The sequence below is a fragment of the Ailuropoda melanoleuca genome, chromosome 13, assembly GCF_002007445.2.
Source record: "Ailuropoda melanoleuca isolate Jingjing chromosome 13, ASM200744v2, whole genome shotgun sequence".
Classification (NCBI taxonomy): Eukaryota; Metazoa; Chordata; class Mammalia; order Carnivora; family Ursidae; genus Ailuropoda; species Ailuropoda melanoleuca.
The window spans coordinates 86902198-86921770 of record NC_048230.1 but is presented as its reverse complement, the minus strand read 5'-3'; the positions used below and the strand labels follow the sequence as shown (position 1 = coordinate 86921770).

At 49.2% G+C, this 19573-nt stretch overlaps 1 protein-coding gene across 3 annotated transcripts in view; it reads left to right on the top strand.

Annotated features, from left to right (window-relative positions):
- BFSP1 (beaded filament structural protein 1) overlaps nt 1–19573 on the top strand; it is a 72326-nt gene that overhangs the window by 44847 nt on the left and 7906 nt on the right. For all 3 annotated transcript variants that reach the window (XM_011232105.3, XM_034640434.1, XM_019805783.2), the window contains 3 exons: nt 2210–2302; nt 6775–6882; nt 18277–18497. In XM_011232105.3, coding sequence (XP_011230407.2) covers nt 2210–2302; nt 6775–6882; nt 18277–18497 — 422 coding nt within the window. The remainder of the gene's footprint in view (nt 1–2209; nt 2303–6774; nt 6883–18276; nt 18498–19573) is intronic.

Below are 19573 nucleotides of genomic sequence, written 5' to 3'. Positions count from 1 at the left end.
GTCATGTAGCGCTCTGATCTGCCTCCCACCCCCGCTAGCTTCTCACAGGCCTGACTCTGGGGGGCCTTGGCATACTGGACAAATCCAATCCTGGAGCTGTGTAACTGTGGGCAAGTGGCCTTCCCACTCTGAGCTGCCTCATCTTCAAAATCCAAATGCCAGACTCTCCTTCCGCGTAGCAGTGTGGTGAGCAGTAGTGGACCTGTGAGCCTGGCTGTGGTCCTGGGGGCTGAGGTCTCTGGTGGGCTGTGGCCTCCCTCCGACGCCAGTATCCGCAGCTCTGCCTCCAGATGCCCTCCAGGCAGTGGAGGGTGGCTCTGCCTCATGGGCCATGGGCCCCTGGAGCAGCCCCAGCCAGTGACAGATATGCATTGGTGGGTTCATACCCCAGCTGCCTCTCACCTGCTGTTCTGCGCGGCTCCCAGGGAGCCCCACGAGGCCTGAGCGCCAGGTGCCCACCGTGGTAACTTACCTGGTAACACGCTCCTTATTGGCTGCCTTCCCTTTCCTGTCTCACTTCTCCCTCCAACAACGTTTCCTGCCATCTTCACCCACATAAACTGTTTGCACTCAGACCCATCTCTCAGGGACTATAGCTTAGCCAGCTCAGGCTACTATAACAAAGTACCACCGACTGCGTGGCTTAGAAGCAACAGAAATTTGTTCCTTACAGTTCTGGAAACTGGAACACTGAGCTGGGGGGTGTACCAGCAGGGTCAGGTTCCGGGGAACGTCCTCTTCCTGGCTTGCAGACGTCTGTCTCCTCACTGTGTGCTCACCTGGGCTTTCCTCGATGCCAGCTGTTTGGTGTCACTTCTTCTAAGGACACTGATCCCATCATGGAACCCCACCCTTATGACCCCATCTAAATCTAGTTATTTCCCAAAGGCCCCACCTGCACACCCCATCCCAGTGAGGGTTAGGGCTTCCACATGTGACATTTGGAGGGTCACAATGTTCAATCTCTAACGGTCTGCTGCTGGGGAAATTGAGGCAGCATGCGAGTATAGGTAAGACACCTGGTACAGTCTGGAGCCCCGTGTGTGCTCAGTAGCATTGGACTCTCTTCCTGCCTCAGTGTGGACCTGCCTGCACCCAACGGGAGGCCCCGTTGCTCACCCTGAAGGGGTCCCCGTCCTTTTGCCATTGTTCTGCCTTTCTACCGGGCCTGGCTTGTTTCCTCCTCCCCACCTGCCTTCTTGCCCATGTTATACTTCTCAGGAATCCTGGGAGCAGTGCCTGGGGCAATCTCTAAAGCAACTGAAAGCATTCTTTGAGGCCATTTAGAACAACGATAATAGTGAGAAGCCTCTGTGCAGGAGCTCATTGGTCCTTATACCAGCTTCATGAGATAGTGTCATAGGGTAGCCTCCCTAGGAGCAGAGTCCAAGTGGTGATTTTTGCGTGATTGCTGTATTAATGGTGAGCTCCCAGGAGGAGACAAGGGGGAACAGGGGCACAGGGGCGGGAGCTGAGCAAGGGTGTGAGCTTAGCTGGAGTCTGGCCTTAGCCTGATCCCATGGTGGGGGGGAAGCTCTGGAGCATGAATCGCTCCACAGGGTTGGTCCCACATTGAGGTTGGCCAAGGAGTCATTGGTTCCATCAGGGGCAAGGTGGGATTGGGGGTATTGCTTCCTGGACCAGATAGCCATTGTCTGGCCGAGGGCAGTTCTCTGCGCTATGCTGATGGCTCTCACACACAGAGCTGGGCACAGGAGCTCTGCTGGGAAAGGGTCAGGCACCATCTCCAGACTGTTAACCCTCTTATATGCAAAACCCTGAGCGTGAGGAGGTTTAAATCGCTTACTCAAGACCACATCCAGCTAGTAAGTGACTTAGTCTGGGATTGACTGACCAGCCTTTGAAGCACTGCCCCGTTCTGGGGTCAGAAATGGTCCTTTTTACCCTGTAGGGCCTCTTTGCTCCCCATCTCTGCTTTTCTCTCATGCCTCTGCTATCCTGGGCTCTAGGAACACCAGCAGCAAGGCATCCACGTCACTGAAGGGAAATGGTGAGATAAATCAAGCCTCAGTTTCTTCATCTGCCCCCTTGTTCTTATGAAGATTAAAGTGTCCACTGCTCAGGTCACGGTCTGTCCTGTCTGTGATGGTGAACATGTGAAAGCATTCATCCCTGGGGTCACCTGGTTCCCGAGGCAAAATCTCAAACAGCTCAAGTTTTAATGACAATGCTTTCCTTCCCCCGACAGAATCTTCTGGAAATTCAGACCTATGTCACCATCCTGCAGCAGATTGTCCAGACCACCCCTCAAGCATCTGCCATTACAAGTGGGATGAGGGAGGTAAGAATCGGGTCCTCAGCTGCAGGGAAAGCATATCTGGGGATGCCTCTTATGCCCCCAAGGGCCTAGTTAACAGAGACCCAGGTGAGGCCTCAGGTCAGACTGGGCGCCGAGCTGCCCTGGGTTCACTGGCCCTACTCTCCCTCTGCATTCACATTTGAAGTTTGCCCTTCTGTTCTTTTACTCAGACTGGGAACACTGGAGTTTAGACTGCTGAGGACACAAACTGTGTCCCTGACTTGTCTTACGCATTTGCTCTTGAGTATTATGGGCTGTTCTTCCTTGTGTAGTTCATAAGAAACTGCCGGACTGTTTCCCAAAGCGGTTTGCATCGTTGCGGCCCATCATCAATGAATGTGTGAGAGTTTCTGTTGCTTTGTGTGCTTGCCAGCACTGGGTATGTCGGGTTTTTATTTTGTTTTTCCGTTTTGCTCTTCTAACAGGTATGTCGTATATCTCACTGTGGTTTTATCTGCGTCCCCTGATGACTAATGACGTTGAACATTTTTTTCATGGGCTTCTTTGCCATCCATGTAGCTTTCTTGTTGCGGTATCTGATCAAATCCTTTGCCCATTTTAAAAAATTATCTGTTTTCTTATTCTCCTTATCAATTTGACCATAAATTTTGAATACAGAGAGCAATTCATGACCGTATTTTCAAGGTCAGCTGCTGTTAATGATTATGTGTTTGTGGGATGAAAACTCAGGGAGAAAGTAGAGATTACATAAGTCAATTTAAAAAAAAATGTGAATTTGGATGTAAAAACCTTATTTCTGATATAATGTTCTACATTCCTTCTTCCTTTAGCTCTCTAGCTGCTGGCATAGTTTTTTCCTAATGTGGCTTGTTGGATTTTGTGATGCCTAACACGAGACATGTAAAAATCCACAGACGCTAATGCAGATTACAACAAAAATGTCATGGTTCTGCTTCTCCAGAGGTCGTGGGAGGCTGGTACAAGGTTTGGTGGACCGGTCAACTGGTGAGAGTCTGGGTATTTTGCAAGGATCACTTAGGACAGTGATGCTCAACCCCAGTGACACTTGGACTTGCCTGCAAGTCTGCCTAGATCACACCCCAAGTCAATTAATCAGCCGCCTGGCGGGTGGAGCCCTGACCCCCTCATTTAGAAGCTCCCAGGGCAGAGTGCAGACAAGCTGCAGGACCTGTGGGCCAGGGGAGCTGGCTGCTTGAGTCTTTTTGCTTTAATTAATTTCTTTTTATATATCAAAGCTGAAGAAACCCCAGCATTTGCTTTTAGAAGACACTTTTATTACTTTTTGTAGGATATATATATATAGAGAGAGAGAGAGAGAGAGAAAGAGAGAGAGCGCGCACACATGGGTGGGAAGGGGCGGCAGAGGGAGAGAAAGAATCTTAAGCAGGGGAATAGAGCCTAATGCGGGACTCTGTCTCACGACCTGAGATCCTGACCTGATCTGAGACCAAGAGTTGGATGCTTAACTGACTGAGACATCCGGGTGCCCCTAGAAGACTCTTTAAAACTCTGCCAAGGAAACTTGCTCATTCTTGGGGATATTCTCATCCATATTGCCCACCAGTGACCATTTCAGGCACCTGCTCTCCATAATTGGTGTAACCGAGGTTTCCACAGAGACCTAAAATAGCTTTTCCTGACTATTTAATTTTCTTCGTCAGAGATTTCTTTCCAGATACCTTATTTTTATTGTGCGTACTCATTTTTCCCTCTGGTTCGAAAGTGTTTTACACCAAAGCACACCTTTTAATCATATCATCTGTTTTCTTGTAACAAAATTCTTCTGAGTTGCAAGAATATAGAGACTGTCTGGTATCAGTCTGAGAACATCGGTGATCGTCAGTGATCTTAGCATTGTCTGGGAGCTAGTTAGAAATACAGAATCTCGGGGCGCCTGGGTGGCACGGCGGTTAAGCGTCTGCCTTCGGCTCAGGGCGTGATCCCGGCGTTATGGGATCGAGCCCCATATCAGGCTCCTCCGATATGAGCCTGCTTCTTCCTCTCCCACTCCCCCTGCTTGTGTTCCCTCTCTCGCTGGCTGTCTCTATCTCTGTCCCATAAATAAATAAAATCTTAAAAAAAAAAAAAAAAGAAATACAGAATCTCCAGCCTGAGCCCATACCCACTAAGTCAGAATCTGCCCTTTTAGCAAGACCCCCCTGGGAGAAGCAGAGGTTCAGAAAGCATCACATTCTTTATTAATCTGCCTTAAAAATTCTATACATGAGATCAGTGGTCCCTTTCGGGTTTGTTTCATTGACTGTTGTTACCTAGAAAATACGTGAGTCAGCTTTGCGAAATGAGGATATAATTAGTGTTGTTCTAGGAACACAGGTCACCCTGTTGACGTGTCACTAAAGCATCATTTCAGTGCCATCTACCCGGAGGCCACTGGGGACGCATCTGTGGTCAAATAAAGCTGGGTGTATTATTTACTGCAGCAAGGGAGGGAGTACCCCGTGGAGACTTGCTGGGTGTCTCAGGGGAGGAGGGACGTGTGAGAGGATCGAGGCCTGTGGTAGGTGATCTGGGGGAGAGATCAGCTAAGCAGGGCCCTGCTCTGGGTTGGGTGCCCTTGGGAGAGGACTGGTCCTATGACTGAGCACCCCATAATTTGTACCCGGGAGGCTGTCCTTGGTGATCAAGCAGCACCCCTTGTGTTAGTGGGGGAGGGGACGTTTGGTGATTTTTGTGGGTGCTCAGACACAGGGCAGTCTTATTTCTGTCTCATTCCCCCATGATCCCCAAGTGACATCTTTGGATGTTGGGGGGGGGCTCAATTATGAGTTGAGAGCATCATGGCCTGGTGACGAGTGCCGGCTCCCAGCTGACAGCAGCCAGGCTTTCTTCCTTCCTCTTCAGTGAGTATCCCAGAGTCTCCTGTGCCCCCTGGGGGTCGGCATGAGGAGGCATGGAAGATGAGTAGGAGAGACAGGGCCAGACCAGCAGGCAGGGCCCCGGCAGGGAGTGGTGCCATGTCTGGGCCCCACGTCTGCCTCTCTCCTGAGCCTGCAGGCCTAGAATGTGCGACGTGGGGCACGTATGCACGTCTTCCACGTGCTGGCACTCGGGGACCTGAGTCCCCTTCTGCTCCCAGCCACCCCCCTGCATCTTTGAGGTAGGGAGGTAGGGACGGAGACACAGAGAAACAAGACGGAGTCAGAGAAGCAGAGACTGAGACACACAGAGAGAGACCGAGAGAAAGCATGCCCCACATGCACGGAGAAACACGGGGAAAACGGGCCCGGGAGTGAGCACGCAGAGCCGAGGACGGCCTTCTGCAGTTACGTCTCGGATCTCACATTCGACCCGGGCCCCCCGGGGTCAGGCCGTGGTCCTGGGCCCACACTTCCTTCATCTGTGCGCGTCTGTCCGTCTTGCTGTAGCGTCTCCGTGCCTCTGTCGTCGCTGCAGCCGCCTTGCGAAGTGAGGGAAAGCGGGGGGCTGCCTTAGCTGTGCGGCTCTGAGCAGGACCCCCGGGCTTGCGCTTGCTGCTCGATTTTTGCCTGGCGGTGAGACCGCGCGCTCCGTGTCGGTAGGCGGTCCTCTTGAGCCGAGGCAGGCTTTTGGCGAGGGATCTGGCTGTTCTGGAACGGACGGTGGAGGGGCCGGCTGGAGATGGCGCCCGCTCAGCCGAGTGGAGAGGTTGAGGCCAGATCTTCGGCCTCCCCAGGGCCCCTCCGTCCCTGTAGGCCCTGGAGCCCGCCGGCCGGTGCCTGGAGCGGCCGGGGCATCTCGGCGCTGTCCACGGCCCGGGGCTCAGACGGACCGTGCCACCTGCATGGAAAGACAGCGGAGCCCAGCAAGAGCCGGCGTTCCCAGCTTTTCCTTTTACAGAAGCACAAAGCGCCGTGTCCAGAGTCTCTTCGCCAGTGTGTATGGCCCGGTCGGGTCTAAAATGTGGGTCTCCTGCGATTTGCACTCCTAGCACTTACAGATGAGCCTCTGAAGACAAAGAAAAGGCATGAATTAAGGGTGGCCGCCACGGGCCTGTCTTGTCAGCTCGGGCTGCTGGGACGAGCAGCACAGATGGGGCTGCGCAAACGACAGGTATTTGTCTCTCCCAGCTCTGGGGGCTGGAAGATGAGCTCCAGGATCAGGCTGCCGGCAGAGTCCGCTCTTGATGAGGGCCTGCTTCCTGGTTTGTCATCAGCCGCCTTCTTGCTGCGTTCTCACATGGCCTTTCCTTGGTGCATCTTGGAGAGAGAGAGAGAGAGAGAGCACCCAGGTGTCTCTTCCTCTTCCTATGAGGACACTGACCCCACCATGTGTGCCCCATCCTCATGACCTCATCCAGACCTCAGCACCTCCCAAAGGCCCCAACTCCTAATACCATCCCATTGGGGTCCAGGGCTTCAGTCTGAGTTCGGGCAAGGGGACACGAACATGAAGAAACTTCTTTGCCCCCTTTCCCTTTAGATTTGCTCACACATCAAGCACATGTGGGTGCTGAGTCTGGCCTTTTTGTGCAGGAGAAGCTCCTGACAGAACGGGAAGCCGCCGCCCTGCAGAGTCAGCTGGAGGAGGGCCGGGAAGTGGTGTCCCTCCTGCAGGCCCAGAGGACGGACCTGCAGGCCCAGGTACGGCTCCACACCCTCGCGTCCGCTGCTCGCCATTGGGCATTCAACCACACATGGGAACTGGGTTCTACAACACATTGTATTCCGGTGTCCTGAGCGTGAAGAAAAGTGTACAAGCATCCAGTGAGGGGAATTGTCACAAACTCAACACACCTGTGTGCCTAGTGCTCAGAGCCAGAAACTGGCCTTTCTGAGTAGTGTGACCAGCTGTGCTGCTCTGACCGAGGGTTTCCTAGGACAGGGGACTTTCATGCCCAGACTGGCAAAGCCCTGGGTAAGCGGGGATAATGGGTCATGCTAATTCTAGGAGCCTCAGAGGTTCCCCTTGTGCCGCTCCTCCCCCACCAAGGCTTCTGCAAGTCGATACGTTTTGCCCAGTTTAACCTTCTTCTTAAACATAGGAAGAGATGGATACATATTGGAATTTTTATCTCCTGGTTGGTCAAATCTATGCTTCCTGTTTCTCGTTTTATGACCTAAAATCTCTCCTTTGGAAGATTTTTTTAAAGATTATTTTTCAAGATTTTCAAAAATTTATTTATTTTTGAGAGAGAGAGAGAGTGAGCACAAGTGTGGGGAGGGGCAGAGGAAGAAGCAGACTCCCCGCTGAGCAGAGACCCCCGACACGGGCTCGATCCCAGGACCCCAGGATCATGACCTGAGTCAAAGGCAAACATTTAACCTACTGAGCCACCCAGGCGCCCTCCCCTTTAGGATTTGATTACAGGCTTGGGAAAAGGTGGTCGCCTCTGCTCAGAATTTGTTAGCATAAAGCTCCCATTTCTACCCTTCCCTTTCTTTCTTTCTTTCTTTTTTTTGGGGGAGGAGGTGAAGCTTAATTTGACAACTAAAGTCACCAGAAGAACTCACTCCTCTTTCCGTGGCCTTCCTTCTTGGTTAATGAGCTTCATAGCTCATCCCCCTGAATCCTTCCAGTTTTCTTTCTCTCATTAATGTACCATTGTGATGGGGCACATTGGGTTAAAATACTAAATCTTCATATGCTGTGCACCTGCGTTTCCTAAATCTAAAGATAAATTGACATTTGGTTTGACAAGGACACATAAGGGACAAGAGAATAAAAAGTTTGAAAAATTGGACTATTTAGGAAACCTGGGACATTTATGTGTTATTCTGTCTCTATCCCTTTAATGCCTGCAAAATCAAAAGTTAAAGCCACAGTGGATCTGGTGCATTTATAGCTTTTCGGTGCCCTCCTTATCTGCCCGGGATCGCATTTGGGGACCATGGAGCTCCAGAATCTTCATTTCTGTCCCACCACCAACTGCACAAGCCTGTCACTATGCAGCAGCTCCCAGGGGCCACTGAAAGCAAACTGGGGTCTGGCAATTATCTCCCAAGGTAAAGATCACAGCTCGAGAAATTGAGTACTGCCCTTAAACTCATCCTTCTCATGACAAACCATGGCTCAGGGACCAGACGCACCATTTTGGTGACTTGGTAGTTTGTGGTTTCCTCTGAGGCCCTGGAAGAATAGAGCGAGTGTGAGTGTGGTGTGTGTGTGTGTTTGCATGCCTGTGTATGTATATATGCTTATGTGTGTGTAGGTATGCATGTGTATATGTGTGTGTAGGTGTTTAGTTGTATATGTATATAAGTTTGTGTATCTGTTGTATGTGTGTGTGTTTGTATGTGTGTGTATGAGAGATTGGAGAAGTGGATGCAAGCCCACTGGTCCTAGAGACCAGTGTTTTCCAAACCACTGTTTACAAGTCATCATTGGGTGATAAAATGAATTTAGCAGAATTGGCTGGCATTAAAAAAAGAAGAAATTTACAACATTAGACTAAGCTAGAATAAGAAATAACCAAGTGTGTGGCTAGTACTGGTGGGATTTGTTTTGTGAAACCTATGTTTTTTATATATATGTTTGCATATTTAAATATATACATTTGTTCAAATACACACACACACACCCATTTTTGTGATGTCTGTGGCTTGTGATGTAAAATGTGGTTCTTCCTGTGGCCGTGACGAAAAAGTTGAAAACCCTGCCCTAGATACTGAGCAAATAAAAGCACCCAGCCTGACATGGGAAGTTCCAATTCCAGGGCAAAAAGTTTTCCGTCTCTATGTACATATATGTATTTGTTGATTTTAAAAGTAAGACGTTTCATCATGGATTAACCTAGTTTCTAAGAATATGAAATTCAGAATTTCATATTCACATGCTTGGCTACCTATCCCCACCCATAGTTGCTGCAGAAAGATTTACTGGTCTTGCTCTGATGTTGTTGTCTCTCCAAATCGGGAGTCTTCTCTTTTTCTGTGCCATGACCCCCCCCCCAACTACCTGGTGAAGCCCACGGACCACTTCTCAGAAAAATGTTAAGGGCATATAATAATACAGTATGTACAGTTAAAAGGAAACCAGTTATATTGAGACAGTTGTCAAAATATTACCAGTCATTTTCTATATCATAATCTATGTGCTTATATTAAATAAGTCTAGCAGTGGGTCTAGTGAAACACAAGTTGTATTAGTTTTCTCTCACTGCTCTAATGGATTTCTACACATGCAAGGGCTTGGAACAGCAGTGCTTTATCCCACACTTCCACAAGTTAGAAGTCTGAGAAGGCTTGGTTGGTTTGTCTGCTCTAGGTCTCACAAGGCTGATACAAAGGTGTTGTCCAGCCTTCTTATCTGGAGGCTCTCGGGGGAGAATCTTCCAGTCTCATTCATGTTGTTGGCAGGATTCAATTCTGTGTGCAGGTAGGATGGAGGACTCCGGTTCTTTGCTGTCAGCCAGGAATTGTTCTAGAGGCCGCCCACGTCCCCTGGCAGATGGTCTCCTCCATCCTCAAATCCAGCAACAGTGCATGGACTTTTTCTCGGGCATCTAATCTAACTCCTGCTTTTAAGGGCTCATATGATCAGGAATAATCTATAACAATCTCCCTATTTTTTAAGGTCAACTGATTAAGAACCTTAATCACACCAGCAGAGTCCCTTTTGCTGTTACATAGCGTATAGGGGCAAAGGTCATGGGGACCAAAAGTCTGGCCAATTAGCTTTTATTAAAGCACGGATATGGCTGGGCCCACCCAAGAGTTTCTGTCTCAGTAGTTCTGGGGTGTGGCCCAAGAATTTACATTTCTGAGTTTCCAGGTGATGATACTTCTGGTCAAGGAACCACACTTTGAGAACACCGGTGTAGGGGTGGCCCAGGTGGGGTCCGAATGTTCTACATCCTGTCCACCTGAGTCCCTGGCTTGGGCCTTCCGCAGCCTATTCAGGAGATGCTCATAGCTGGCTTTTTTGCTGATTTTGAAAGGTTTTAGAGGCTTCCCAATGGAGTAGCTAAGTTTAGGGCTCCAAGGGAGATTTGGTGGCTTAACCCCTCTGTAGGGCCAATGCTGGCTGGGGACAAGGGAGGGGGGTGGTGGAGGGCACCAACCTGGCAGAACCACTGCATCTGGTTCTGCCTCTGGCTAGAGCATCTGATGCTTCCAGAACCCTCCATAGCATGGTCCTCAAGGTGAGGTCCCTAAAACAGCAGCATCAGCATCACCTGGGAACTTGTCAGAAATGCAAATTCACAATCCCATCCCAGACCGACTGAGTCAGGAACTTTGGAGTGGGGCCAGCAATCTCTGCTTTAACTAGCCCTCCAGGGGGTTGTGCAGACTCAAGTGTGAGAACACTGGTCCGCAGGATGGAAGGAGTAGCACCCTCCGTTAGAGCTGGCAGCCCCTTCTTTGAAGTGAACATAGCCCATGCATGAGACCACTGGGATGGCACTTGTTAGAGGTGGAAGAAAAGGGACAGGCACTTCTGGCTCCTAAATTGCACTGACTGAGAGTTTCTATGATGGGAAAGTGAAAAAGGTCTTTTATTACTTGGAAGGAGTGAACCTCTCTGGTATCATTTCGCATTACAGTTACCTAGCACCATCTCGTGGTAGATTTTGGTAAGAGCATGTAATCTGTGAAGGACACTTGATTTCTTCCATTTCCTTTTTAAAAACTTTTTCCCCTCTTTTAAAATTGAAGTATAATTAAATAGAGCATATGTTAATTTCACGAGTACATTGTAATGATGCAACAATTCTAGGCATCAGTGCTCATCAGGACAAATTTACTCTTAATCCCCTTTGTCTGTTTCACCCCCCACCCCACCAACCTCCCCTCTGACAACCATCAATTTGTTCTCTGTAGTTAAGAGTCTCTTTTGTTTGTCTGATTTCTTTCTTTGTTTGTTCATCTGTTTTGTTTCTTAAATTCCACATATGAGGGAAATCATATGTCTTTCTCTGACTGGCTTAATACACTTCACATTGTATCCTCCAGCTCCATCCCTGTTGTTGCAAATGGCAAGATTTCATTCTTTTTTTAATGATTGAGTAATACTCCATTCATTTTTACCCATTCACGTACCGAATAGGAGAAGATAGTTGCAAGTGATATATCTGTTGATGGATTAATATCCAAAATAGATAAAGATCTGGCACAACTCAACACCAGAAAGCAACCAATCCAATTAGACATGGGCAGAGGACCTGAATAGAGATTTTTCCAAAGAAGACATCCAGGTGACAGACAGATGAAAAGTGTCCGAACACTGGTGTAGGTCTACTCTCTGCAGACCATATAGATGATGTCGAGCACAACGTCGCTGATCATCAGGGAAATGCAAATCAAAACCACAGTGAGATGTCACCTCACACCTGTCAGAATGGACAAAATCAAAAACACAAGAAACCACATGTGTTGGCGAGGATGTAGAGAAAAAGGAACCCACTTCCTTTTTAAAAAAGACCTTGGACCCAAAGGCATCTGGGAACCTAAAGAGGACTGAAGCAGGTCACCTTTCTGGATAGGGGCTCACTGCCAGGCACTGTCCTGGGTCCCTGTTGACCCCTGCTGTGCAAAAGCAGGCCCCACAACTGTGCTTGGACTCCTTCATTCAACCTTGAGCGCCAAGCTCCAGATGAGGTTCAGGGAACACTGAGCAGCGCACGGTGTGGCTCCCGCCTGCAGCTGCTCGCAGAGCGTGTAAACGGTCCAAGGAGAAGCACAGCAGTCACCCTTGCTCAGGATGAAGGTCGGGTAGCAGCACGGCCCACCCCCCCACCTGCCTCTCTCTCCAGTGTCCGTGTGGCTGCTCCCCTCCAAGAAACCCTGGAGATGTGAGTGGGCTACTCTCTCTTCTCTTCCCTCCTGACCCTCCTGTGGTTTCTGGCACCTGCCCTTTGCTCATCACTTCTCCTCTTTTGAGAAGAACCTTCTCTTCGGTACCCAGGCTGGCCTTCTCTGACATCCTCTAGCACCTGAGGGCCTCCATGTGCTTCGTGATGCCCTGGGCATGTCTCTGTGACCAAGCCACCTCCCACCCTGGCCTGAGGGCTCCTAGGAGGAGGGGCCATGTCTCATTCTCAGGCAGCCATGCTGGGGCCAAGGTTGCTCACAGCAGAGACATCTCTTTGGCCCCTTTTATTTTTTTTATTTTTTATTTTATCATATTAAAGTTTTTTGTTTTTTTTAATGATTTTTTATTATATTATGTTAGTCACCATACAGTACATCCCTGGTTTTTGATGTAATGTTCCATGATTCATTAGTTGCGTATAACACCCAGTGCACCATGCAATACGTGCCCTCCTTACTACCCATCACCGGTCTATCCCAATCCCCCACCCCCCTCCCCTCTGAGGCCCTCAGTTTGTTTCTCATAGTCCATAGTCTCTCATGTTTCATTCCCCCTTCTGATTACACCCCCTTTCTTTATCCCTTTCTTCCCCTACCGATCATCCTAGTTCTTATGTTCCATAGATGAGAGAAATCATATGATAATTGTCTTTCTCTGCTTGACTTATTTCACTTAGCATTATCTCCTCCAGTGCCGTCCATGTTGCAGCAAATGTTGAGAATTCGTTCTTTCTGATAGCTGAGTAATATTCCATTGTATATATGGACCACAGCTTCTTAATCCAGTCATCTGTTGAAGGGCATCTCGGCTCCTTCCATGATTTGGCTATTGTGGACAATGCAGCTATGAACATTGGGGTGCATATGGCCCTTCTCTTTACTACGTCTGTATCTTTGGGGTAAACACCCAGTAGTGCAATGGCTGGGTCATAGGGTAGTTCAATTTTTAACTTTTTAAGGGACCTCCACACTGTTTTCCAGAGTGGCTGTACCAACTTGCATTCCCACCCAACAATGTAGGAGGGATCCCCTTTCTCCACATCCTCTCCAACAATTGTTGTTTCTTGCCTTGTCTATTTTTTCTTTGGCCCCTTTTAAGCTGATGAAAGTGATGAAAGCTCTTAATATTTTCTTGAACATCCCTCTCTTTGATGAATATATTTTTTTAAGATTTTATTTATTTATTTGACAGCGAGCACAAGCAGGGGAAGCAGCAGAGGAAGAGGGAGAAGCAGGCTCCTCGTTGAGTGGGGAGCCCAATGCGGGACTCGATCCCAGGACCCTGAGATCATGACCTGAGCCGAAGGCAGACACTTAACTGACTGAGCCACCCAGGCGCCCCCCTGATGAATAGTTTAAATTATTGGTCTGTAAAAACCACATTGACATAGATGTAAATACAGTTTTGTAAACTCAGTCAGCACTGCACTGGGCACTGTGGATTCTTGGTGGATGCAGGCAGAATCAGGCAGAGCATGAGTGCCCGCCAGAGATTGGAAGACACCTTTCAGTCATCCCTAGGGCCTCCTCCCAGGGCAGGCGCTCCTCCCACAGATCCCATCAGAGGACAGCCACCAACCGACCACCCAGCCACTCCCGCCAGCAAACCACCAACTCATGAGATTAAAAAAAAAAAAAATCATACTTGGGGCGCCTGGGTGGCTCAGTTGTTAAAAGTCTGCCTTCAGCTCAGGTCATGATCCCAGCATTCTGGGATCGAGCCCCGCATTGGGCTCCCTGCTCCGCAGGAAGCCTGCTTCTCCCTCTCCCATTCCCCCTGCTTGTGTTCCCTCTCTCACTGCCTCTCTGTCAAATAAATAAATAACATCTTTTAAAAAAAAATCATACTTGCCCTGGAAGTTTAGAAGTTTCTAGTTTCTAATTTCCCAGTTTGTGACAGTGCGGGGCTATCTGGCTTACTGTTTAAAAGTTTGCCAAGTGGATGTACTCGGGAAGGAAGATGTCTGTGTGGGGGTTACTCTGAGTCCCCAGGTCTTCAGTGAGAACATGCTGGTGATGCTTGCCTGTTGATACGTGGGAATGGGGGGGGCGGCTCCAAGTCCCGGAGGTGTGTGTGTGTGTGTGTGTGTGTGTGTGCGCGCGCGCGCGCGTCCTGCTCTCCTGCAGCCGGGAGGTGGCTGACACAGGAGGGCGCGTGGTTTCAGGAAGGGTCTAGACCCTGCACAGGTGGCTCTGAATCCTGTCTTGATTGGCAGGTCACTTTACCTGAGTGTCTATGAAGCGGGAGTCGTAATTGCCCCGCCCCCAGGAGCTGGTCCCAAGCCTGAGGAGCTGCTGCAGTGAGAACTTGCCCGCACAAACCATTATTCCCGCCGGGATGGGGGACCCAGACCTGAAGGGGGCGGTGGACGCGCTTTAGACATAATCTTTGCTTGTTTTCACTCTATTCTGGAACACGTCAAACATATATAAACATGAGAGAACAGTCTCATGGGCCCCCAGATCCGCATCCCCCAACACATGGTCCCTCTTATATCGCCTGCACCCCCCCCAGGTAATTCTGAAGGAATCCCTGACACCGAATCATCTGATCCAGCCGTATTTGAACAGGTCGCTCTAAGAGAGGAGGGCTCCTTTCATAGAACGTGAGTCCGTGAGCCCACCTGTAATAATTAACATGAACTCTTTAGTATTACCAAATCGGGGATCAGATCCCTGACTGTCTCGTCATTAACTGAGGTGCTGTCTGCATACAGCAAATGTCCCCCGTTTTGGTACACGTGACATCTGTTCAGCAAATGCATGCGGCGCTGTACCCACACCCACAATCAAGACATAGGATAGTGCTGGGGCGCCTGGGTGGCTCAGTTGTTGGGCATCTGCCTTCTGCTCAGGGCGTGATCCTGGAGTTCTGGGATCAAGCCCCACATCAGGCTTCTTTGTTGGAAGCCTGCTTCTTCCTCTCCCACTCCTCCTGCTTGTGTTCCCTCTCTCGTTGGCTGTCTCTCTGTCAAATAAACAAATAAAATCTTAAAAAAAAAAAAAAGACATAGGATAGTGCTCTCGCCCGGAAATTCCCCGGAGTTGCACATCGTGGCCAGCCCCTCCCCCACCTCCCCCCCCAACCCCTGACACCCACTGAATTGTTTTCTGTCCGTCTGGTTTTGTCTTTTCCAGATTGTCTTATAAATGGAATCAGCCAGTGGGGAGCCTTTCCCACAATTTCATTCTTTAGTGTGTGCTTGGATTGGGATTCAAATAAGGTCCACAGTTGTAATTGGTTTCTGTGTCTTTTAAGTCTCTTTGATCCATTCCGTGTCATCTCTTTTTTCCCCCTTGATATTTGTTCGTGGAATATGCATACTTTTAAAGTCTGGGCACTGAGGGCACCAGCCCTTTCCTGTATCCAGGGGAGAAAGGTAACCTTTGATCAAAGGCACCTTCCCGGCTGCCCCACTGACACTGGGATCTCTGGCCTGTGCTGTGGGGACCTCAGCGCAGCCAGTGTCCCCCAGGCTTGTTCTTAGGACTGCTCCGTAGAAAAGCAACATCTCACTTCGGGATTCTTCCATTCCTGGATGGCTTCTTGTCTCTGAGATACGAGCCTTGAAGGGGTCTTTCGAAGTCCTTATTTCTTGGAAGAATTTCCTAGAGCATGTGAACACTGGAGGAGGTCAGAACATGTGGCTGCCCCAGGAATTAGTGGGAGGCCTTGGTATTTGACATGACAGGGAGCTGTTTGAATTTAAAACACTCATTTTTTCAGGAGGACCAGAAACCCTATCAAACAAGCTTAAGCAGGAAACGGTGCTCTTTAATTTTATTTTGAAATAATTTTAGGGGGCGCCTGGGTGGCACAGCGGTTAAGCGTCTGCCTTCGGCTCAGGGCGTGATCCCGGCGTTATGGGATCGAGCCCCACGTCAGGCTCCTCCGCTATGAGCCTGCTTCTTCCTCTCCCACTCCCCCTGCTAGTGTTCCCTCTCTCGCTGGCTGTCTCTATCTCTGTCAAATAAATAAATAAAATCTTTAAAAAAAAAAGAAATAATTTTAGACTTCTCAAAAGCTGCAAAAATAGCACTTGGGTTTCTCGAATACTCTTCACCCAGCTTCCCCAAATGTTAGCACCTTAATTAATAACCACAGTGTAGTGGGATAGCTCCTGCCTTTCTTTGTCTTTCATGACCTTGATGGCCAGCTATTTTGTGGACTGTCCCTCCTTTTGGACTCCAAGATGTTTTTGCAGGATTAAGCTGAGGCTGTGCATTCCTGGCTGGAACCCACAGAAGTGAGTGTCCTTCTTGGTGCTTCTCATCAGGGGAGCGTCATGTGGGCGTGCTTCCTGCCGGTGGTGTAACAGGAATCACTTGGTTATGTGATGTCTGCCAGGTTTCTCCATGTAAAGATGCTATCTCCCTCCACCCCCCTAAAAGGAGCAGGATATAAAAGGTAGCTTATGAAATTTGAGAGCAGGGTATGGGGCAGGAACCAGGAACTTGGATCTGAGGCAGCAGCGCACTCTCTGTCTCCCTTCTCTCCCACAAACTCTCTCATCTCCGTTTGTCTTTGCCGTTTGGCTTCATTTCTCTGCCTGTCTGGAGAATTGCTTTTCTTAACTTCTCCATGCACGTTATGAAAGATGGCCATTCCAAGATGGTGACCCCAAGTTTCTTTGAACCTCCCAGGAGCTTGCTGCTATTTCTGAGATCCTTTTCCAAATTCCCTGGAGAGGAAGCATGTGATAGGCTAGTCTGTGTCTGGCCCAGCCCTGGTTCTGTAGCTCTGGTCAGGAGAGTGGGGTCATGCTGCTGCTGGGACCCCTCTGTAAGTGAGATGGCACAGACATCAGACAAGGGGGATGACATGGGCTGCCAGATGACTTCCCAAAGTGTGGAGTGTATGTACCCCTTCTTTCCCTCCTTCCTTCCTTTCTTCCCATCTCCCTTCCCACCCTACCACCCTGCTTTCTTCCTTCCTTCTGTCCCTCCCTCCTTCCTTCCTTCTTTTCTTCCTCCTCTCCTTCCTTTGTTCCTTCTTTTTTTCTTTCCTTCCTTCCTTCTTTCTTGATATGACAGACACATTCCCGAAAAACTTTGTAAGCTAGGTTTTCAAGTGTCCTCACTTAGGAAAATGTCACTGTTCCAAGGCCACACCTGTATATAAAGTGAGGAATCAGGTGTCAGAGGAATAATCATCCTCCAGATTGTCCAATATGCACATTTGGCTGCATGCGTGAAATGCCTTGTAGCAGACATATATGAAGTTGAACTCAGGTACCTGCCCAGCCCCCCGCGGCTCCCTGTGGGGTCCTGAGACCAGCGCCCTTAGCATCATGTGGGAAGTGGTTGGGCTTGTAGACCTCTGGCCTGCCCCAGACCTGCTCAGTCCGGATCTGCAGCCTCACAGCATCCTTGGGTGGTTCGCATTCAGTTTCAGGATGTGCTGTTCTAGGTTGAAGTGGCTTTTTGGTTGGTTTGTTTCATTTTGTTTTGAGGACAGATAATGCGTGGTGAATTCTTTTCTATTTGGGAAAATGAGATTGCACAAGAGTCATGACTGCACAAATACTAAGCTTGTAAATAAGTACACACATGGCTCTTTGTGCAGTGTTAGAAGCCCTTGAAGTGAATGTAAGTCCACCCTATATTCTATCATATTTCTATTTTCCTACCATAATTTTGACTTGCCCTGCATCAGTATGTAAATAGGATAACCCTGAAGTCTTTTTATATAAACACAAGTGTGCCCCCACATGTTAGCTACCTAAGCATATAACTACTAATCAGAAATCAGGACAAAAGTAAAGTGTCATAGTGATTAAATAAGAACAAGGGACACCCCCCCCACTTCATTACTTTAGTAAAAATAGCATCTTATCTATTTAGTATGTGTGCTTCTTTTTATTTAATGTTTGGCTGTCAGATTTATGCTAACTCAGAATATGAATAATACACTTTATTCGAATTGTAAATTTTGTTCCAGGGACAGCAGTTTTCTTTTTATTTTCTGCATTTGCCATCCTCAGACTGTCTTTGGGGATGGCTCCGTTAAGGGCGGATTTCTGAGGGGGCTGGGGCTAGCTAGCGTCCGGGTTCCTTTCTGGCTCCAGGATTCCAAAGCGTTTCATTGCCGACAGTGAGACTGGCGGAGAAACAAAGGAGCAAAGCCAAAACAAAACGGGTACCTGTGCTCCGGTTCTCCCTGCCAAGCCTGCATTTTAGGGAGAGGTGGGATGGCTCTCCTCACAGCTGTGTCTTTGCCCACAGACCGCGGCCCTGGAACAAGCTATTAAAGATGCCCACGAGTGTTACGATGACGAGATTCAGCTCTACAATGAACAGATCGAAACCCTGCGGAAGGAGATTGAGGAGGCCGAGAGGAGCCTGGAGAGGTCTTCCTATGACTGCCGGCAGCTGGTGGTCGCCCAACAGACGCTGAAGAATGAGCTGGAGCGGTACCATCGGATCATTGAGAATGAAGGGAACAGGTGTGGTCACAGACGGGTCCCGCCCCGAGACTGCACCCCTCTCCCCGTCCGGGCCACTTGCTTCTTTCACGGGGCCTTGTGGAGGGCTTCCCGTGTGCCAGGCACAGCTCCAGGTGGTGGGGACGGGGCAGGGGAGACAGCACAACCCTGTGACCTTGTGGAGCTGGAATCCTAGTTGGGGAGGCAGCTGATGGATGACTTTGGAACAGAGGACAAGCACCACGGGGTACATGGTGACGGGAGAGAGGGCATGGCCAGGGGGCAATGGTGGGAGTGTTTGACATTTTAAGTAGACCTCACGGAGAAGGTCGCTTTTGGCTCCACAAGCCTCTGGGGACATCAGTGTGTTAGCCGGTAGGATGACCAGGAGTATGTAAGGAGATGCCACAGGTGAGGTGTCTAGCACAGTGCCTGGCCCTCACATGTGCTCAGAGGTATTGGTGGTGTTACTGATGCTACTGTCACTGTTTTCATCACCTGGTTGGGCCAAGAGTGTGGCTGTTGGTGCGCTGGGTTGTCTTGTTCATAATGGAGCTGTGACTTGAGCTCCATTAACTTCAGGATACCTGAGAATTTATCTCTATCCCTATCCCCTATCCCTATCTGCACCTCTAATCCCTTTCCCCTACCCCATCCCTATCTCTGTTCCCTGTCCCCTGCCTTTATCTCCTATCCCTATCCCGAATTCCCTATCCCTATCCTCGCTCCCTATCTCAATCTCTCCCTCTATGTCTGTATCATCTGCACCCACAGTCTTCATCAGCACTGTCAGTGACCTAGACGTACTGACACCTACACTTACATCTGCATCTACGTCCATATCCTTCACACGAACATGTGCATCTGCACTTAAAGCTGTGTTGTCTACATCATGTGCCTCTATGTCATCTGCGCCTGTGATCATCCTCTACACCTACACCTGTGACATCTACACCTACACCGTCTACACCTACATCTACATCATCTACATCACCTCTATCATCTACACCTACACCGTCTACACCTACAGCTACATCATCTACATCACCTCTATCATCTACACCTACACCATCTACACCTACAGCTACATCATCTAC